This window comes from Tachyglossus aculeatus, chromosome 15 (assembly GCF_015852505.1).
Source record: "Tachyglossus aculeatus isolate mTacAcu1 chromosome 15, mTacAcu1.pri, whole genome shotgun sequence".
NCBI classification, from domain to species: Eukaryota; Metazoa; Chordata; class Mammalia; order Monotremata; family Tachyglossidae; genus Tachyglossus; species Tachyglossus aculeatus.
In genome coordinates this window covers 23,972,427-23,995,729 of record NC_052080.1, presented here as the reverse complement: position 1 = coordinate 23,995,729, position 23,303 = coordinate 23,972,427, and the positions used below count along the sequence as shown (strand labels likewise).

Sequence of the window (23,303 nt, the reverse complement as noted above, 5' to 3'; positions counted from 1 at the left end):
AAAAAAGTCAGTTCTGTTCATGATCACTGGGTCCTTATCTTATTATGTACAAAGGATGCATTTATTCCCCAGCCAAAATCTTTGCCACTACCTCTAGTGCATAATTCCTCATATGCCTTATGATCTTTCCCCTTAAGATTCTGTACACACAAATAAATGACTTCTCTTATACGCTGATAAATTATTCTGTTTTGGTTATAGGAGAATTAAATTTCCTATACACACAAATTTACAATACCAGAGACAATGATCAACACTCAAAGCCCCTCATAGGGTTGGTTACAGTTTACTTTTAAATTAAACTTGGATTTTTATTCATTTTAATCACACAAAAGGCAGGGTGAAAAGCCAATTGTTCATGTCCAAAAGCCTCTTCTAAAGACACCTTATCGAATTTCTAAATATTTAAAAGGACAAATATAATTATGGGGTAAATGACTAGAGTTGATATCATTGCTTCTACTGAGGAAAAGCTTAGTAAAAACAAAAAATCAAAGAAGCAGAACTGCTATAAAATGCCACCTTTATAAAGGTCAAAGGCTGGGAGCCAGGCAAAGATCATGCAAGTTCCATCCTAAATTGAACAGGAAAAATGGAAAACTGTCATTTTAATCAAAACACTTAATGAGTTCTATAGATATCCTAAACAGAATGACCTCTGTCTTTCTCATAGATATTTATGAACCTTTTTCAAATGAAACAGTTGATTCTCATTTCCAGAGAGGTTTTTCCTACATCAATTCTTTTCCAAATCATTAACTTCTCTCACCAAAAGTGACAGCTTCATCTGGCACTTAGAAATTGCCGTGAAACATATGTGCCATTCAGGTTTCCCTGACAATTAGTGGCCTCAGTGGGACAGGGACTGTGTCCAACCCGATATGGCTGTACCCACCTCAGTACAGCACCTGGCATGCAGTAAGAACTTAACAAATCCCAGATGATTATTATTATTATATAACACAATATAATAATAATGATAATAATGATAATAATAAAGAGAGGTCGATCAGATCTCTGTTCCTTTCACAGGCATCACTTGATTTGCATTTTCAAAATTGCGGCTAAGGACACCACTTCTTTAGGTATAATTTAATGAAATGATTTTGAAACTTTACCCTGGGGAAAATAGTTTACTGAAGGCCATTTAAACCTATATTCAGAAAAGATATACGGATGAAACTACTTTCCAGCATAGTTTTAGAAAAATAATGAACCATATAATTTGGGGGATGCTCAGGGCTCAACGGACACTGCTACTCAATAGTGCAAGTGGGAAAAAAATAATCGAGCTCATTGAAGAAGTAATCCCATTTGTAATTAGCACACAGCAGAGAAGTAGCGTGGTTTAGTGGAAAGAGCAGGGGCTTCGGAGTCAGAGGATGCAGGTTCTAATCCTGGCTCTGCCACTTGTCTGCTGTGTGACTTTGGGCAAGCCACTTAACTTCTCTGTGCCTCGGTAACCTCATCTGTAAAATGGGGATTAAGACCGTGAGCCCCACATGGGACAATCTGATCATCCTGTATCTATCCCAGTGCTTAGAACAGAGCTTGGAACATAGTAAGTGCTTAACAAATACCATAATAATAACAGCAAGGGAGGTAGAGGGTACTGAAATAAGACATGCAACAAGGATATACGTCAAAGATAGTTCTCTCTCTCTCTTTCACACAAACACACCCATGCGCATGAAGGCCAAAAACATTGAAATTCATTCATTCATTCATTCAATCATATTTACTGAATGCTTACTGTTTGCAGAGCACTGTACTAAGCGCTTGGGAAGTACAAGTTGGCAACAAGTTGTGCAACAAGTTGGCACAAAAAAACAAGGTATTTCTGTGTCATTGGTGAACTAAGCCAGGGTTCGTTGTGTTCCTCAGAGATATATGGTAACATTTATGTCCTCTGCCTGTGATGGAAGATTAAGTTCTCTGTGGCAATTGTTCTAATAATTCCCATGTCTCCTCACATGCAGCAAAACGTCCTCACAACCAGCTTAAAGACTATTCTCCAACTCAACCCACCTTACTTATTTGCTTTCTTCAGCAGCAATTTCCAAAATGGTTCTCTTGGTTCCTACCCAGCTGAATGTCTAACTATACCTCCCTCTTGAAGCTCCCTGGATAACAGGGAAGAAAGACTAAATTGTAGAAACCCTTCAGCACATACCTGCATTTCACAATCAGCTCGAAGATTAAGCTCTTCACAGCATTCCCTGGATACCCTTAAAAAGATATAATCTTTTGTTTTTTCTTCAATAGCTGCTTCATAAACCTTCTCTTTGGTTCCCTGGGTCTGAACTGACTTCTCTTTAGTGACTGGCAATAGATAAACAGCATTGACTTTGGTCATCACCAGTCGTCCAGCCAAAGTGTCCTCTGAAAGGGTCTCAGTGAGCTTAAAGCGACCAAAAAGTTGTCCGTTTTGAGCATACTTTGCACCTCCAGAAACCCCTGTGAGCATGAAGCTTGCTACAATCTGCAATTGCACTTTAATGTTGAACCTAAATCGGGAAAAAAAAAGAAAAATTAGTTCAGATATTAGATTTCCTAAAAATTGCAGAAAAGCTGGAGAGGAAACAAGGAATGCAAAGTGAATCAAATATAAACATACCAAATATTAAACTTTATATCAATTCCATTCCGGTGAGCTACAAACTATTCAATATCTCTTTGCCTTCATTCCAGGCTGGCGCCATCAAATATGTGTGTGTATGTGGGTGTTTTGTGTGTGTGTGTGTGTGTACACACATGTGTGTGCACATTTTTGAGAGCAATTCCCAAATAAGTGTTAACATCAATGCATACTCTATTTTAATGAAGTTGCACTCTAAAATTTCCTGAGTATTTTAAAGGAACTAATATGTGATGTATACAGAAAAATAAAGTAAGGTAAGACAACTTCTTTATTTTCGAGTAAATCTTTCCCATTATCTTTTACACACCACCAAGGCAAGAATAACTTGAAAAAAGAAAATAATATGCACCAGGGCAAGAAGTGCTCTAGGTGAGCGTAACACTCTGCTGTTAGGAAATTTTACCCTATAAACAACATTCAAAGCCAATGGAACCAAAACTTCATGAAATTCCGTGGCAAATAAATTCCTCACTTGCCAACTAGCTGTAAATGATTTAACTGAACTGACACTTAGATGACGGAGGAATTGTGGCCAGATTAGTAAAGGTAACACCTCAAATTTCAGTCAAAAATCCACCACTGTTAGAGAGTGTCATAAGTGTGTATATATGCCATAATAACTGGGTGCATTTGCACTCTGAAAAGAGAAGGAAGGAATCTTTAAAAAATCATGGGAATTGGGCAAAACAGCCACTTAATTTTGGCCTCAGGTATTCTGCATAATTAGCCTTAAATTACTTCTCAAAAAAGAGCAGTGAAGGACAAAAATCACTGCTGGAAAGAATTCAAAGTTAGGAACAAGCTATTTGCAGGTGAGAATTGAGGAGTGAATTTTTTTTTCTCTGGGATGATTTTTGAAATTTGAATGGGATAAAAAATACAATTGTTATTGTAGTTCCCTTATGAAAAAAATACAACATTCTTTTTATAGTGCAACTGAAAATTTTCTTTCATATCTTCTTTGGAATACATGGTGCAGAGAGTGTCTTATGAAGCCTTAGGGAAAAAAGAAGAAAAAACTTTTTAGACATTATGAACTTCTTTAATGGAAATGATTGTACTGCTTTGCCATTTTAGAAACTGTTCTTGAAAAAACTCATCCAACAATAATCAGAACACTAAGAAGAAACCTGCCCAGTTATACAGTTTAACTTTTTAAAATATATAGCCATTATTATGAAATTTAAATAAAAGCACAGCTCCAGAAGGGGCCATAAATATTGTTTTAATCCTCTGAATTAGAATGGAATTGAAATCCTTTACTAATTAAATGGTCGAAGACTTTAAAATGAATACAAAACTCTAAAAAGCAAATACAGCACATAAAACTGCTAGGTTGTCTGAGATGTCCGTCACCTGAGTGTATGGCAGTTCGTTGCCAATACCAATACGTACCAGGAAAAAAAAATCATATTTGTAAAATTCTCTTTCCCTTAATTCATACCACAGATCACAGACTAGATGAACTGGGATATCATTTTTCAGTAATTCAAACAATAAATTATCAAACCCAAAAAGTGCAATCTCAGCTTTGTCTCTAAAATAGATATTCACTAAAACTCAAAAATGTTATATTTATTTTGTCACTCAAGAATTAAACCCAAAGAGTGTACTTCATTATTTCCTCAGGCTGTATATGAGTTATAATAATGGTTTTTATTAAGCACTTATTACGTGGCAAGTATTGTGCTAAAGTCTGAGGTGGATACAAAATAATCAAATAGGACACAGTCCCTCTCCCACATGCATCTCCTCATTTAGAAAATATATTGCGTCAATGGATTCAAATCCATAGCTAACTGGGAATCTATTTACTTGTCATAATTCAAAATGGACAATCCATTTCATACTACATGATCAGGATGGGCCACAGTTAATAAGTGTCTTTTCCTGGGTGTTCACCATGACCTCTAAAACTTATTGGGTTATAAGTTTCAATATGGTATGGCAAAAACTAAAATGATCAAAACCCTGGTGAATTCTGTCCCAAATGAAGCATTTGCTCCCACCATGCCTAACACCCATTATGCTCTCAGTAAGTGCTAGTTTATTGCTGGTAATGATGTCTATTGGAATCCCAGGAAGTCCTCAAGAAAGGTGCCCCTCAGTTGAGGAAAAGGTCTGGAATACCTTAAGTGGGATAAATTTTGAAGTGCCAAACTGAATAAAAAGTCAGCAATTTCAACCTTTTAGCTCTAGTTAAAGATTCACATTCCATCCCTATTTAAAGAAGAATAAAACTACTATATAAAAAGGTATACAAGTAGATCACACTAACAAAAAAAAGGGCCACCGTCTTTAGAGGTCAACCATCCAAAATTGACAAATGTTTTAAAGAGGGCTAACTTACTTGCTGACTTCTTTATACTGTGCTATTTCCTCGATATAAAGGAGGTCATGTAACCGTGATTGATAGTTGGTCTTGGTCAATGATTTGTCCAGGACAGACTGGGTAAACAGCTGGTCAGCAGAGAGAGGAATTTGGTATCTGATAAGAAGGCTCTTCTCTAAGTCAGTAGTTTCATTAGGCTCAAAATCTACAATAGTCTTAGAAGTAGAATCCCAACGCTTAGCTGTAGTTAGCAGCTGTTGCCTTGCGTGCATCAGGTATTCAAGATCTAAATGTAATGAGAAAACAAGCTTATAAAATACTATCACACCCCTGGATGAGAGAAACATTTTTCACACTTGGATAGAGTTTTTCTGCTTGTTTTCAATTTACTCAATTGAGTGTACCTCACAGGGCCTTTCAGGTATATTTAGCAGAAAAAAACTCAATAAAAAGGAGCACATTATCAACAACAGTCCAAGAAAAAAACGAAACCCATGGGGATTTAATCATGGCTGGGGCAAAAATTTAAAAATGGAGAAACGAGGAATGAAACAAAGACATTAATCTCTCAGAATTAACATATCAGAGTACACAGAACTGGTGGCTAACTGAAGAGGCCAGGTACCGAGGAATGTACACCACCACGGTCCGTCTGGACCTACCTATTTTAGGGGATATCAACATGGGAAATAGGACATGCTGAGCAGATGTGCAACAGAGACAGGAAAGATATATGAGCAAACCTAAGATACACATATTGCAAAAATCCTTCAAAGCTGCTAGGAAAAGAACCGTTTTAGAATAAGGTGGGCAATTATTTTGGCTGGCTGGCCACATCACCTGGTAAGCACCTTCTTGCAGGCTGTAAAGTGGGGCTGGAGGAGGTGGGCTTGAAAGATGGCCATGGTAGCACTTACACCAAGGGCAGATTTTACCTACGCCGAAGCCTGCAAACCCGGCATACCGCAACCCTGAGACCAGGTATGCCCAAGAGCAGCAGGTGAGGGTGTTGCTGACTGTATTCACAGCTGAGTAAAGTCTGTTCCAAGTCTCTATATGGGCACCATTTCTATTCATCAATTAGTGGGAATCACTTTGTGGGCCAGGTTTTGTCCACCCCTGTTTTAAGAGCTGAGTCATAAAATATTTAACCTCGTTCCTCAAAAATCCGATGGCTCTAGAACATTCAATTGCAATTTCAAGATCCCTTCCCTTCAGTATGGCCTTGGGAAAATGACATGTGGACAGGAGACGGTTTCAGAATGAATGACAAATCAAGGTCCAGTTCTGACATCTCTGGAAGAAATATAATCCCGCTTCCAAGCACTACCTTTATTAAATCTGGTGTCAGAGGACTCACTAGAATTTACAGCTCAATATTCCTTCAAAAGAAACTATATTTTCCTGTCGGGTGAAAGTTGAATGCTTGTAAAAATGGAATCCATCTTACACTTGAGATTTAGCCTGCCTATTTAGTTGATAATTTAAATTTACCTGAGTACAGAGAGCAAAGGTGTCCTGTCAACCCCAAGTATAATCTTAGAATGACCAACAGACTGGGGAAAGTTCATTTGGCCTTCTTGGCCTGTCAGTAAACAGGGCTTCTTTCTACAATTATCATCATCAAAATAGAAACACGACAAATTTTTCAGAGGAAGTGCATACTGCTTCAGATGAAATGCTTGTGACATTTCTAGTTCAACCGATATTTCCAGTACACTTAAATTATTCCTTTAGGAAGGCATCCTTTGATAAAATATTTCTTGCACTGGCTGACAGAGGCATTCAATGGGTCTGGCACAAAGAGGCAACAGATAGACTTAAGCGTGGTATTCCCGTTGTGGTCATGCTACTTATTACTGTTACGAGGTTGCACAGCTAATGTTCGTTCTGTGCCTATTTTCTCAGCGGGGCAAATAGGAACTAGATTTTTAGCTCACAAAGAGATGATGAGATAAAGCTAGTAAAAATTTGCTCCCTTCAAATTTGCCTCATGCATTCAATCATATTTATTGAGCGCTTACTGTATGCAGAGCACTGTACTAACCACTTGGGAATACAAGTCGGTCACTTGATGTCACTTAAGCCAACAGGAGTGGAAGTCACTTAGTGTACTGGCTTTCTTCTATTAGAAAAAGAGAAACCTGCCTTTTAATGAGGTCACAATTCAAAAACTTGCACCTCTGGAGCTGCTGGGTAAATGACCAACTCAGATGCAGGGGCTGGTGAAGCAATTTCCTTCCCACCTCCAAAGAACTGGGATGGTGGGGACAAAATAACGGGCCACACACTTCACCCCTTAGCCTTTGCATCCGAGTAGGCATCGTCCTGGGGAGCAGATGACAGCTGCCCTTTTTGCAATACCCAGGCTCTCTCCCACTCTCTGCAGCAGCTTGGAGGATGTCATGAGAGGAGAGGGAGGTCTTTCTGCTTCTTGGGAGGCTGGGCTCTCTTGCCTGAAGCCATGGCCTCGCCTGCCCTAGCCCATTTCCAGAGTCAGCTGAGGCTTTAGCCACCCTGCCAGGTTCCATGGCTCAGATGGGGGCTTTTTGTACTTACCAATGAACTGCGGTTTCAACTTGATAATCTCAAGGCATAATAAAAGGACAATGACTCTTCAGGGGAACAGAAGTTGAGGACCACTGAACTAAAGCCACAGTGAAGCCGAGGCCCTAATGTTCACTTTAATAAAACGGGAACACAATATTTTAGAGTCTTCAAATATTGATGACATAGGAATGAACAGATTTCCTTACCAACTCAAAATTCTATTTCCGGTGTAGCAATCCCCGACTTGGAAGGCTGTCCTAGATGATTTTAATAAAACATCCGAGTGACCCAGAATTGAGGTAATTAGAGCAAAACAAATCAGCCTTCCTTGCACCAACCTCCCCACTACTCCTGCTTAACTTGAACACTTAGATGCCCATTTCCAGGCTGGTCCCCGGGTCTTGTAATACTTATGTCTCAAGATACTGCACATATCCTACAATTGTTTCCCCTGTTCTTGTGACCTCAGAGACAGAAGAACAAGATCTGTCTGCTCAGGAAGGTTCCAGGCACCAAAATTTCATTGGGTCACCACTTCCACAATGCGTCTCGCTCAACTCGCCCTTCATTCAACCCTGCCTATTTGCACTCTCTGGATATGTAAACCCTATCCCTAATCTACTTTAACTTCTGTCTTCCCCCTCCGTAGACCGAAAGCTCCTGTGGGCAGGGACTGCATCTATCAACTCTGTACTGTACTCTCCCAAGTGCTTGGAACAGTGCTCTACACACAGTAAACATCCAATAAATACCAAAGATTGATTGATATCAACCAATACTATGGCCTGTCTTACTCCACAGATAAAAGTCTTCGAAGTGAAGATATCTATATTGAGATGCACATGTCTGTATGTTTCCATATGCAATGCTTCACCATTCCTGCGATGCGGTCCCTCAGCCTCATCATCAAATACTTTCTCTTGCATTTAAAAAGGTGCACCTCCGCTTTTAACACTTTGAGTCAGACTTCAAGGCATGCTCTGATTGGTGAAGGCACACACAAAAACCATTGGGCATTAAATTTGGGACCCCTAGTCAGCACAGAATGATTTGAAATCTCCCTTCCTTACCATTTCCTAGCCACTATCTACCATCTGGCACCAAAATATTATGCTTAAACTACATTTTCCTAGAGGAAGTAAAAATATCACCTACAAATTACCTTCTGTAGAAGCAGCATCAATCATTACTCTTTGCATGAGTACTGGCTCCACTCCAAAGTCGAAGACTATGGTTTGACGAAAGGTTCCAAAAATCTCTGTGTTAAAGGCTATTCTGATTTTATATATATAATGATCTAATCCATTCTGGACCAACTTCCCTCCTATCCATTCTTGACAGTTTTCCGGGACTTCTTGTGACAACTGGGTAGTGCTGTCTCCAGCAGAAATGGCCATAATGCTAAAGTGAGGACGATGAGCGTCATAAAGCAGTGCTACTCGATACAGCATTCTGGCAGGCTACAAGAAAGTTTAAAGAATTATAAATACAAAGAAGAGGATGTGCACAGAGTTTAATATTCATCCCATTAAACAACTAGGTTCTTAAGATTTCAGAAAAGCATCACTGAATGGACATTTTCCACAACGCTCACACTGAAGTGGGATTATAGAAGTTTGTAGGAAGCAGCGTGGCCAAAGTGGAAAGAGTACAGGCCCGGGAGTCAAGACAGCTGGGTTCTAATCCCATCTCTGTCACTTGCCTGCCGTGGGATCCTTGGGGAAGTCACTTTATTTCTCTGGGTCTCAGTTTCTTCATCTCTCCCTCCTACTTTGGCTGTGAGCCTCATGTGGGACAGGAACTGTGTCTATCCTGATTATCTTGCATCTACCCCAGTGCTTAGGGCCGTGCTTAATAATAATAAAAAATAATAGATAACTGCTTAACAAATATTACTATTTTTCTCTTGAAAACTGCAGGTGAGGCTCCTTGAAAAGCACTTGAAAATTCACCCCCCTCCCACATAATCTGACTCTCTTGCACTGGATTCTCCCAAGCGCTTAATACGGTGCTCTGAACACAGTAAATGCTCGATAAATACCATTGAGCGATTGATTGACTGATATACTCTGCTATTTTCCCAATCCATAATTTATTTTAAAGTTCTCTCCAACTAGATTGCAAGCTCCCAGAGGGTAGGGATCGTACCCATCGATTCTATTGTATTATAGTTCCCCAAGCACTTAGAAAAATGCTCCGCACAGAGTGAGCACTCGATAAATACTGATGACTGGCTGACTGATCGACATGCTCACCACCCCTCCCAACAAGTCTGCTGTCCCTTTACTACCCTCCAACTTCACCCCTCATCCTCTTCCATCACCTCTCTCTGAATATCGGTGCCTCAGCTAAACCTCCTCTTTGTTTTCTGGCTCCTGAGGTAACTAAATTACTGATAACCTAGACAATGAGGGCTGTAGTTTTACTTGTCAAATGCTGTCTGAGTTTTTGGCCAGTTCCAGATCAGCTGGAACCAGGCTGGGCCAGTGTTGGCAAACGCCAGAGAAGACCAGGGGGCCCAGATTTGCGGGCCATAAAAGTATCTCTCTGCTCTTGCCTTAGCAGGGCCAAGTTCAACAGTTCAATGGATGGAATGGTTAGTCTTCTCCACTGCTGTTGGTCACAAATGCTTCCTAAATAATAATAATGATGGTATATGTTAAGCGCTTACTATGTGCCAAGCACTGTTGCCATGTTTCAGTGGCAATAGAGCAACAAATAAATGCCCTTTTCCTATCACTTGCCAAATAAAAAGTGCCCTAGAGATCCTGCCATTGGGTGGAGTTTTTGACATCTAAATGCAATTCATCATTCTATATTAGCCACTAATAGTCTTTAAATAGTTTAATGTCTCTTAAAATAACAAATACATTTAAAAAAAATAACATGCTTTCTTTCAAAGTAGCTTTTTTTAAATTAAAAAGACACTGAGAACCATACCTTACAGGTGAGAGCAAATGTCCATGTCTGATGAGACTTTTTGGTGGTGACGGTAACTGATAGGTCAGGATTATGCTCCACTCTCACGCCTTCTACACATTCACTAAGCTGGAATTGAGGGTAATGATTGATTTGAGTGAGTACACCTTATTCTCAATAAACAAAAAGACTGCTAAACCCAGTGGGTGCTCAACAAATGTTATTACTGCTACCTCAACTCCCTTCTGAAGAAATTACTTACAAAACACAAAATGAATATAGGAAATCTTAAGTCTCATATGGTAACTGAATTTATTTCTTTTTGGAAAGAAAACTGGCAGGCCCACTTTTAATAACTGCCAACCCACCCCCAAATGAATCGTTTGATTAAGTCAATTATATCAACAGAGGTAAATTACTTTAGATCTAAGAGCTTTACAATATTCAATTTCTCCATTCCTAGAAAATTATCTAAGTTCTCCCCAAAGGAAATGGGCCAAAATAATGTGGATGAAAAATTAAGATCCCAAGCAAGTCCCTGTCAATGAGAGAATATGAAAGCCGTTTATTGTGCTCACCACTCTTTCAGGAGACAAAGAATTCATCCACTTCTCTATCAAAGTTTCCATGTAACTGCCTGAAAACTGTTTGTTTTCTTTCTGTTGTTTTAGTTTTATCAACCGTGAAGCATATCTCTTCTGCCATTCTGCTAGTTCTTCCTGGGAATGTGCTGAAGTACACTGGGCTCCGTACCGACAGATTCCTTGCTCTAGATATCTAAATCAAATAGGAACGAGACATGGTCAACTTTCTAAAAAAAAAAAGAAATCACATTCCATTTTCATAGACCTCTCTCCAGCTATAATGGGAGGGAGCAGGATGGGAGGTGGAGGGTACTTGATCAAGTACAAATGGAAAAATATATTAATTCAGATTTATCAATTATCCAAAAGTATCACAAGTAAACAACCTTCTTTATGGGTGACGAATTGGTATTCGACTCTGTAAGATAAATGCTCAGGCCTTAGAACTTTCCTGCAGAAATGCTGACACCAAGTGGTTCATTTACAAACACATGTAGATTGGAGTAGCAGCGTGTAACAGTAGATTGGAAAGAGCACGGGCTTTGGAGTCAGAGGTCAAGGGTTCAAATCTCGGCTCTGCTGTGTGCCTTTGGGCAACTCACTTAACTTCTCTGTGCCTCAGTTACCTCATCTGTAAAATGGGGATTAAAACTGTGAGCCCCCCATGGGACAACCTGATCACCTTGTAACCTCCCCAGCGCTTAGAACAGTGTTTTGCACGTAGTAAGCGCTTAACAAATACCATTATTATTATTTGATTTCTCGAGCATTAAGAAAAATACCTTTGAAGACATAAAAATCGTGTTCTGAATTACCTTCAGTGATGTCTAATCTTTAGGGAGGAGCTATGCCTACATTATTATTAGCCTGTTCAAGGAACTCCCAAATAAACACTGATGCTGCTTTCCTAACAAAAGAGTTATATAAACATAAATGCCTTTTGAGTGGAAAACAAAAAGAATGTCCAGACTGCCCGTAGCAAGCCACATAAAACCTTTGTTTGTTTGCAGTATGGCTCACAACGTGCTTGCCATGAAAGCCAAGTAGATTGAGCTCCATGTGGGGACAGGGACTATGTCCCACTTGACTGTCCCAAATCTGCCCCAGAGCTTAGCACAGTGATGGCTACATGATAAGCACATGTGGCTTATCATGATACCCAGAATTTGGACTCTAGATAACCTGCAGCTTATTATTTTCCTATGGCAGGGACGGGCTGCAGTAACCCCGGCTCCAGCCCCAGCCCCATTGGGATCCCCTGGGGTCCAGCCTGGGAATCAATCAATCAATCAATCGTATTTATTGAGCGCTTACTGTGTGCAGAGCACTGTACTAAGCGATTGGGAAGTACAAGTTGGCAACATATAGAGACGGTCCCTACCCAACAGTGGGCTCACAGTCTAGAGGAGGGGTGCTCTTGTTACCTGCCACCCTCTGTCCTCCCACCCGAGGAACAGTTGCCCCTGTCACCTGCCACTGCCCCTGGAATGACTGCTAGCCATTCAGCTAAAGGACTTTTCATGATCTGCGCTTAGTACAGTGCTCTGCACATAGTAAGCGCTCAATAAATACGATTGATTGATTGATTGATCTGCGGTTCTCGGTTGTACCGTCTTTGGTTCGCAGCTCTTCAGTTCATGAGTTCTGGCCACCCCTGCCATATGGCCTCATTCGTTCCCTTTTAGGCCCCGATTGTTCGTAATTAAAATAGAGATTATTCATTTGGAATGGATCTTATACTTAATTAATGACCATTGTGCCTTCTGTTTCTTTTGGCGACAATCCCATTTCCCTGTTAGGCCCAACTGATCTGGCTCTTCCCACCCCTATCATCCTCTTGAAAACTGAATTACTATCTTGCAAAAAAATGAGGGGAATTTATATAACCTTTCTATTGTGGTGTGTCACTGGTAGAGAGGCTTACCTTTTACATAAAGTATATTCCTCACTGCTTGTGATGCCCCGGGGAGGTGGGCGGAACTGCCAACCCTCCTGAGATCCTGAAGGGCAATGACAGATTTATCAATTCCTTTTTCAGCTTGTTAGTGATTCTGAACTAAAGTTAACATACAATACACGAGCATGCAGTAACCCTCCTGCAAAACCTATGGAGTCACATGGGGACATGCTACACAACAGCTAATTCATTTTAGTGACACTAGCTGTGCGTTTTCAACTAGCTAATTTCTTCCCCACACTGGACACGGCACACTTTCTCTGGAACGGGGGAACAGAAGGAAGAATTATTGGAAAGCAACTGAATTACTGGAAAGTACTGTTTCTACACTTGAAACACTTGAAAGGGAAAAAATGCAATTCCAGGCTTTGAAAAAATCAATATTATTTGGGATTTAACCCAATACATTTTAGAGAACAATCCTTCTCTGAATGGAAAAATTCCCTTCACAAGGCTATGGCCAATTAAAGAAGGCCACAAAAGCAGAAGATGCCGCCAGTCGTTACGAGATCGCAGAATCATAACATTAACAATAGAATCAATGAGGAAAGGGGAGAGCAATGAGGGGTACTAATTTGTTAAGTGCATGAAAGATAATACTTTACTGAAAAAAAAAAAAACTGCACCCAATTCTGTCCCCTGTGTGGAGTAGAAGATGAGGCTGCCTTAAATCCTCTTAGGGATGTCTATGCAGGCCTAGGTAGGGAAGGAGTATGGAAGGAAAACATATTGCGCTTAGAACAGTGCTTTGCACACAGTAAGCGCTTAACAAATGCCATTATTATTATTATTATTATTATATTCCCCATTCACCCTTCAAGGTCATCCTTCAACATAATTGTGCCAGGTATTCTATGGGACACCCCAGAGCTGTTAGAGAAAGAGGCAGGCAACAACACGAGCAACTTTATCTCAAGAAACAGCAATATCTCTACTCTTTAAAGCTCTGGATCTGGGTTCAAGTGGGAGGAGACTGCCTTTTCTTCCACTGCCATCATGGGAATGTTGGATCTTCAGGAGCTCCAGAAAGGAGAACTGAGACTCAACAAGAGTAAATGGATTTCAAATGAAGCAAAAGTTACTTGGTTTAGCTATTTAGAGTTTCTGACAATAAGGAAATCTAGGAACTGGACTGATCAGAGGGAGGTTTTGTCACTTCCTTTTCGTCAGTGTCTTTAAGAAAATGATAGACACATGCCTATGCAGGCCTAGGTAGGGAAGGAGTATGGAAGGAAAACATATTCCCCATTCACCCTTCAAGGTTGGGTGGGTAAAGCCCTGTAAAGAAGCATTAAGATGGCCTCTCTAGAAAACTTTCAAGTTTATTATTCTAAGAAACTGACTAGTTATTTTATCCACACAGGTACAGTTTTCATTAATATTCATTAATAAGTAATTTCTCAAATTTCTCCCTGCTTAACAAGAATGTATGAAGCCAAGGAAAAATGAGTGTTGCAACATAAAACAAAAATATAGAGATAATTTAGAGAAGCAGCTTGGCTCAGGGGAAGGAGCACGGGCTTTGGAGTCAGAGGTCATGGGTTCAAATCCCGAGTCTGCCGCTTGTCAGCTGTGTGACTTTGGGCAAGTCACTTAACTTCTCTGAGCCTCAGTTACCTCATCTGTGAAATGAGGATTAAGACTGTGAGCCTCCCGTGGGACAACCCGACCACTCTGTAACCTCCCCAGCGCTTAGAACGTGCTTTGCACATAGTAAGCGTTTAACAAATACCATTATTATTATTATTATATAACAACTGTTTACTTCCGAGAATTAGAGATCATTGATATAGTGTGCACTTACCCTCCTCCAAGTCTTCTACATGGTATCCTGATGTGACTTTATTGGCTGCTCTCTGTAATTTTTAAAATACATAGTTTTAAAAGGGAGATCATTTTTTATTAAAAAATGGTAAGTCTGGTCACCAAAATTATCTTTCGACTCCACAGTCATTTCAACTTCATACAAACATTTTAATAGAACCTCAAAACAATCACTTGCCTAATGTTCTTACACTCAGCAGAGAAAGGGAAAAATGACCAATAAGATATCAGGGTTTGACAGCCAGAGTACATTAATATAATGTCCAACTGTAAACCCACTTCATAATATGTTTTATTGATCCAAAACCCAAAATGACCCAGGAACTGACAATCCACAAAATCTGAGGTGCAGAATAAAAACATAATTTCTTCACCCATTCCTCTTGCCCCGCATTGCTCTATCTGTAATTTTTCTCTTACATAATTTTTCTCTTGAACATGCTATTATAGAAAACCTGCTACGATCAATAAGAGTATAAGGCTACTAAAGACTCTACTTGAGGAAACACCGTTCGAGAGGCCCAGAGACCAAGAGACCAAATAATGGCAAACGCATTTCAACATGAGCAAAGGTAGAGAAATGCAGTTAAAGAAAAACATCAATTCTTACAACTATATCATGATAGACTCTGGACTATCAGCCACCGCTCAGACAGATCTTAGAGGCACTATCAACTTCTGCCTTATATCTTGGGCCACATGTCTTACTCAAAAGAGGCCAACAAAATGTCACGCATCATCAAGAAAGTTTTAAAAAACACCCTAATATAACACCTAAAATAGTGTGTTAGCCTTAACTGTGCCTTTTAGCAAAGATATTACAAAAATGAGGAAGATACAAAAAAGGCCAACTAAAACAAGTGACTTGAGGCAGGTTCTATATGAAATTACATAAAAAATATTAGAACTCTTCAGTCTAGAAAAGTGATAGAAATGGCATGACTCAAGTCAACAGAATCACCATGGGCTACCCAGAATTGCCATTCACCAAATCCCACCTCACCAGTGCTGGACAAATAAAAGGAAACTATCTCATAAGTGTATGGAATTCTTCATTCCAGGAAACTGCAACAAGGGTTTGGATAAATTCATGGCAGAAAATTCTGTAGTGCATTATCAGACAGAAGAGTTACAAATATTAAAAGATAAATTCCTAATCATGAGGATGAATGTTTGCCCCAGCATGAGTTCTCTGGCGACACTGCCGAGAAGCAGAATACTGGGCTGAGTGAACCACGGTTCTCACCCAGTGTGGAATGTCTTATGGAAGACTGAGTCAGAAAAGAAACTACGACAGCGCTTAATCACATTGCTCATTTGGACACCCATACACACCTCTCACCAAGAGTTACTCATTCCCCGATTTTGCGGCCTCAATGTTGGCTTGATTTTTTTCCTTATCCACCTGATTTACAACCTGCTTTTCTACAGGGAACCTTGATGAGAAACGAGGGATCACATGAGAGTCTAAGGATGCAGGAAAAAATAGCTACTGGAAAATGGCAACTAGATGAGGGACAGCTGAACGGTCATGAGACTTATCAAGGGGCCCATCTCACACACACCTCCAGCTTCCCAAATGATGTATGGAATGAGATGTTTTTCAAAGATTTGCCACGAAATTCCTACCCGTTAGACTAACACAATCTTCCCAACAAAAGATTTATTGCGAAGGTTTGGCTTACCTCTGTTTCAGCAAGAAGTGTTTTTAGTCTTGTCAAATCCTTCGTTACCATCCCGTTCTGGAAATGGAAGATGAGGGAAGTGAAAAAGCAAAAAGGAAATCCTTACATTAGTTCTTAGAAAACATCTGACTTCAACAATTCCCTTGGTTTTCGGGTTTACCTCAAGTAAGAAATCTTTCAAGTTATAATGATTAGGTTATTCCTCTCATAAAGACATATGCCAAGTCATCAAACAGAATGGGCATGGAGTACACTGGCACACTTTCTTCTCTTACAAACCCAAATCTGCACTGGAGCCTGAATAAGTTGCAATACTTATCAACTATAGTATTTATTGAGCATATAACCTGAGCAAATCACTCTACTGTGCACTTTTCAGAATTACAATGGAAGAATAAGGTATGATCTCTGTTCTTGAAAAGTTCACCATCTAATGGGCTAGAAAGAACAAACACCTCAAAAAAAATGAAGATATGCAGTGATATAAAATATGCACCATATAGTCACAAACCAAGAATGCACATTACATTATGTATTAAATTTATTGAGTTGTACATAATTTACAGAATAGCTATAATATAGCCTGATTAGGTCAGAAGGAGGATCAAATGCCAGAGATGGGTTTCAAGTATAGTGCTGAAGAAGAAAAAAGCTAAATGAATTTTCTACTGTCAACAAAAGGATGCAAAGCTAGGCTCCCCTCACAAAAGTACTGTCAGGTAGTACCCGGCAACTTTTAGACTTCACAACAAAAAGAAACTAGACACTGATTGCAGGAAATGTGTCTGTCAACTCTTGTTATACTCTCCCAAGAACTTAATACAGTGCTCCATCCACAGTAAGCGCTTAATAAATAACTTTGATGAGGAGGAGGATTTAATCACTTACCAGGCACAACCACTGAACATGAATTGTCTTTTTCCCTTAGAAAACTTCCCCATGATCTATTAAATGCATTTGCCTATTCAGGGAAAATCAACTGACTTGTGTGACCCGTGAACTGATCTGGATCACACCAAGGCCTAACAGAGATTCACAGCAAACAAAAGGAAACATTTCTTCAAATGTTGTACAGGCTGAATAAAATCAGTAGGTTCAGGAAGGATTTTGAAAACTATGTGATGAGAAGCCACAAATTGGTTATGAGATAGAAAGTTAGAGATCTGAGATTACAGATCCATAACCATTAGGGTGCCCATCACGGCAGGTGATCATCACACTCTTCTCCAAGTTTCCCGCTACAACTTTCAGGGACAGAGGCCAGCCATACCACACCCTAGCATTTCAGAAGCTCACACAATCAAGTCCGCTTTGGAAACTGCCTTAGAGGCACTATTTAAAGTTATGAGTCAGGTGCATTCCTATTTAACAAAATAAATAATGGCATTTATTGAGCACCTACAGAGTGCAGTGTATCTCTTCAGAGATCCAACTGAAAATTACATTCTTTCCAAAATTAATTCCACCAGTCACATGGCAGCAACATAAACATGTCTGTCAACTTGTACTTGTATTCTTAAATAATATACCATCTACATGATAAGCACTCAGTTTCTCAGTCTTCAGAAAAAAAGTGTTAGGTGTCCAACATCTACTGGTCCCAATTAAGATTTTTTTTTTTTTACACTGATAGGTTTTCTTCCCATTCGTCAGTAGTACATACATCTTCCTAGCCAATCTTCCTTTTGGTCTTTAAATCACACAATTGTTCAAAGAAGACACAATCTTATATGAGACTTTTCTATTAAATCTCAATAAAGTGATGTGAAATAAACAAGGCAAGGGAAGCACATGCTGGGTATTATCAATTTCATATTCCCATTTTTTTAACCAACTTTTCTTTGAAAAATATTAGCAAATTTCACTCGTTAGGCATTGGCAAAGAAGGCAATGTTCCTTTTCCTCCAATATCTGGAGTTTACCTAAAACAGTACTAGAAAGGTCTCACTCCCCAAACACTAGAATATAAATACCTATAAATTTAAGAATCAGAGTAATTTATCTAAAATGAAACAGCTCTTAGATAAGCCACAAATAGTATCTTATAAAATACCCTGTTTAGAAAGAATAGATCTTAAAGATTAATGATGTAGGTTTAAAAGGGAGTCATTAACATCGGGATGTTTTCAGGCAACCCACTAAAAGGCCTGTGACTGGTTTAAAAAAAAGCTGTAAATGTACACTCTGGGCTCTGTTAAACATCTGTAAAGAAATATTCACAGTTTAGTCTCTGGATTTTCAAATTAAATGATTGTATTTCAATCCTCAACTAGTTTTAATAAGGCTCTCTAAATAAAGAACTCACATTCTTATAGATGGCAACAACTTAAGATTGAATATTCAAATTAATCATTCTGATTGATTAAAAAAACAATTTTTGCAATAGGCAAATAATCAGCTGACTGAGGAAAAAAAAAACCCAACAACTCTTCCCCCATGTTCATTAGGTCTGATCTTGATTCTGTTACAAGCACATGAACTGGATCTCGTCAACTTACCAGAGACTCCCCCATTAGTGATTTGGTGAGAACCTTAGAAACAATTTGCAGCTTCCCTTTAAGGTGCATGCAGCAAAGCACTGCATGGAAAGAACCATCTCCCTTGGCCAGTCCTTCTCCCAACACTGTAATGAAACAATTCCAGTTATTAGCCATTTACATGATGTTATTCTTAACCAAATTCAATGTGCTTTCCCTTGACACTGAAGTCACCTTGATTTTAGCCTCAGAGCTAAGCAATATTGGAATCCTTAATTTTCTAAAGAAAATGATATATTCTGTGCTATTGGACAGTGGCCTGTTCGGGGAAGAAAATGGCAAATGTCTCTTCAAACGCCAAGCTAGCTCTCTTCCTCCCTTCAAGGCCCTACTGAGAGCTCACCTCCTCCAGGAGGCCTTCCCAGACTGAGCCCCCTCCTTCCTCTACCCCTCGTTCCCCTCTCCATCCCTCCCGTCTTACCTCCTTCCCTTCCCCACAGCACCTGTATATATGTTTGTACGTATTTATTAATCTATTTATTTATTTATTTTACTTGTACATATCCATTCTACTTTATTTTGTTAATATGTTTGGTTTTGTTCTCTGTCTCCCCCTTCTAGACTGTGAGCCCACTGTTGGGTAGGGACTGTCTCTATATGTTGCCAACTTGTACTTCCCAAGCGATTAGTACAGTGCTCTGCACACAGTAAGCGCTCAATAAATACAATTGATTGATTGATTGAGAATTAAATTAAAATTGTTTTTTAATTACTACAGAAAGAATTTTCCATCTTCCAGTTAAAATATCTGCATGAGCATGTATCCACTGCCTCTCACAGACAATCTAACATCAGTAACCAATTCAATTTATTAAGGGCTCTTAATAAAATCTAAGGCATCATCCATCAGGACTGCTCTCTTCCATGAGCTAAGTGAATACAAAGACACTTTATTCCCATGCATTACTCATGAATTACCACATAAAAAACATCAAAGCTGCTGCTGCTGCTCATATCTGTAGCTGAAGCCCATCACAGATCACAAAATGCCTAAAGCAAACACTTACTCATACAATCATAATTAAACTCCTAGAAATGCTTCCAGAGATAGAGAAAAGGATAATGGCTTACTTAAACATACTAAGAAAAATAGAGTTTGCATAATTACAGGATAATGTGTCAAACTGTAAAATCTCAAATAATGTATTTTTTTAATCCTCAACTGCATGGGGTAAATCCGTGTTTGTCCCTGAAAACTGCCAATCCCCATTTCCCAATATACTTTATCTTAACTTTTTATTTTTACTATAAATCTCTAAACCTGTAATCAGAAAGAATTTTAAGGGCCCACAGTTACCATGGGCCCGTCTTTTTAAACATCAGTTAATGTGACTGTTCTTAAGAAAAAACTATAAAGAAAAGTCCTATTAGTACTTATTCACTGTTACTTAAAATCAAAATAATTATGGGTGGGGTCATCTCACGACTTGATAGGGGGCTGGGTTTTGGGGGGATTCTTGTTGTTTTCACTACTTCAATCAGAGTGAAGACTGTGCTACCCAAAGTGTGCTCAAAAAGTACTAGATTTGGGGTAAAAAGATTTGGACATCACCCTCCTAACAAAAAAATCAACTCATCACATTCATTTAGCCTCCATTTCAACTGATCAACAGAATTCTATTCAATATTTTAGGAAGGAACTGCCTGGCAGTGATGCAAATATAACATAAAACCATTGTAAATGGTAAGCCTATACATTTAGGAACCAACTAAAAACCTTTGTTTAAAAAAGTCTCAGGACACTGATTTATCATTGGGAGAAGAATTTTTTGCTCCTTACACAGAACAGTTACTTTCAAGTTGAGAAACGTAGTCATTCCTCCTTGAAAAAGATGTCCTAATGGATGCTTCTAGCTGCACTGTCTCCACTATTCAAATGCCAGTTAACCATAAATGTATCGCACATGCAATCTGGAATGTTAGTGCCGCACGTTCCTGAGTACATTACAGTCAAATGCTATTATCAGTAGGAATATGGGATCACAAGAACCTAGGTTTAAGAAATCCATGCTATTACCAGGGGCAGTGTTAATTTAACCCCCCTGTCCAAGTTGTATAGGAGCTGCAGACAAGTAGAAAAATCTGATTTGAGTTTGACCTTCTTGCCTTTTCCCTGGTAACCTTCTGCATGGAGGGGCTAATGAGCCCTGAAATTTTCAACTGATGGCAGCGGGAGAGAGAGAAAAAGCAAATAGAAGGGATCTCTTCATTATCCAAGCTAGCTCATCGACCCTTGGACCTTTGGAAGTTGTCTGAGAGTTGGTACACAAATAATTTAGTAGAAACGGCAAGTTCTTTTCTCCCATTCTCTGGTTTACCTTATTTTGTTCGTTTTCTGTTTGGCTCAAGAGAAATGAAAAAAATCTTCCTTTCCTTTCTAAAGGAAACTGGAGGGGGAGGGGGGAACTCGGGAGGGGACATTAATCGGAAAAAAGGTCCTCTCTATATGAATGTACCTGTAGTATATTCAGGGGCTATAAAATTATTCTGTTCAGGCCCCTTGTTGGGTAAACCGAGCAAGGCTGTAGGAAGGCACATTCGCTTCTGACTCCAGTCTCGGGAATTGGCAGGGAAGGATTCCTGCCCTGAGACTGACACGATTCTTGCTCTTTAAAAATCGCGCCTCCTGCCAGGTCAAGGGAACACAGGATAAACCCGATGGGATGGTGGCCCATTCCATCAGTCATTTCCAGGCAATCTTCAAAACAGAAAAGGGTCATTTTTAGGTGGGAAAAATTCCCCCTTAGTTCAATCTGTGTTAGTTCTCTAGCTTTTTCAAAGCCTCCTTGTTGCTTGAAACTATCTATAAAGGCTAATCAAAATCCTACCACTTCTCCAAAGATGGCACATATCTTTCTTTCACCATCCAGTGATTTAATACTTGGCATGGCAAAGAAATTATTCTCTCCAAAGCAACTACCCGGAACAGCAAGGTAATTTGAGAAGGATGAAAGTCAGTTTTAAAATTAGAAAAATAAAAGCAAAACCTATCAACTCAACTCACTCTAAACATTCAAGGCTGATAACAAATGCTTTTCAATTCTAGAAAGAAAGTTAATTTTTCAACATACCATGCCTACAGTCTTCATCAGCTTGCCCATAATTTTTCTGAAAATTGAAAGAAGAATTTTATAAACACACTGCATTAATGAAGTACAACAGTTAGTTTACCCACTGGTACATTTCAGTAACTAATATTTATGTGGCATATGTAATATTCAAGAGGCAAAGTTAACTCACACTGCACTTGCTGAATGGTAAAAATATGCAACTATTTAACTGAAATGATACAAATTAATACAATGCAGAACTGTGTTTCATAAACATTTCTCAGAAGCATTTTTACACAATTTTTCACCAGCCTCCCTCCACCCTCAAGGCAATTTAGAGCCTTCACTCCATGAAATGGCATGTGATGTTTCAATGCAAACAGCCTCCTCTCTACATAGAGAAGCAGCGGGGCATAGTGGATAGAACACGGGTCTAAGAGTCACAAGGTCATGGGTTCTAATCCCGGCTCCACCACTGGTGTGGCTACACGTACCTTCTCTGTGCCTCAATTATGTCATCTGTATAATAGGGATCGAGACTGTGAGCCCACGTGGGACAGGGACTGTGTCCAACCCAAGTTTGCTGGCATCCACCCCAGCGGTTAGTACAGTGCCTGGCACACAGTAAGCGCTTAATAAATACTATAATTATTAATTATTATTATAAAGAGTCTGCATTCTTAAGATCTTGAATGACGTTCCATCCCACTGGACCTATCCCTGCACTCAAAGCACGTATGTCAAAACGGACTTGAAATTGGGAGAGAGATCCTTCCTTGTGGACTGCACAGAGCTACCGAGGGTGCCCACCACACATGTGTAAAACGGGTGACAGGCATTCCCCAGCTCACCAGGTCACGGCCAACACTTTGGCCCTACCTCCACCTTTCAGGCTGCGGGGGTGGAGAAGAGACGGCCCACCACAAAGCAGAGGGTGTGTAGCAGCGGGCCATAAAAAGAGGAGCTACAACTGCCATCGCCTCCACAATTGCCACCACTGGTTTCCCAGAGTTCTCGCTTCCACCAGTGACTGTGCCAAGAACTGTAGGAATCCGCTGGTTGTGGCAGCAATGCTACAAGTTTCCCTTCTTGCCTTCTCTTAATGCTGCTGCTCCCGCTTAGGCTGTGGAACTTTTCTTCTTGATTTGGGCAAGGGGATGGTTCTTGGTTCCCACAACAACAGGGGACTATTATGGGTCTTAAAGTCTACATTTCTGGACACGT

General features: G+C 39.6%; 1 protein-coding gene across 2 annotated transcripts in view; it reads right to left on the bottom strand.

The window, feature by feature from the left end:
• The window catches only part of HELZ (helicase with zinc finger), a 124,549-nt gene that overhangs the window by 58,990 nt on the left and 42,256 nt on the right, over positions 1–23,303 (bottom strand). For both annotated transcript variants that reach the window (XM_038757081.1, XM_038757082.1), the window contains exons 5-14: positions 22,101–22,137; positions 18,991–19,115; positions 16,493–16,549; positions 14,788–14,839; positions 12,951–13,026; positions 11,021–11,219; positions 10,464–10,571; positions 8,686–8,983; positions 4,992–5,259; positions 2,174–2,507 (exon numbers count right to left, since the gene is read on the bottom strand). In XM_038757081.1, the coding sequence (XP_038613009.1) occupies positions 2,174–2,507; positions 4,992–5,259; positions 8,686–8,983; positions 10,464–10,571; positions 11,021–11,219; positions 12,951–13,026; positions 14,788–14,839; positions 16,493–16,549; positions 18,991–19,115; positions 22,101–22,137 (1,554 nt within the window). The remainder of the gene's footprint in view (positions 1–2,173; positions 2,508–4,991; positions 5,260–8,685; positions 8,984–10,463; positions 10,572–11,020; positions 11,220–12,950; positions 13,027–14,787; positions 14,840–16,492; positions 16,550–18,990; positions 19,116–22,100; positions 22,138–23,303) is intronic.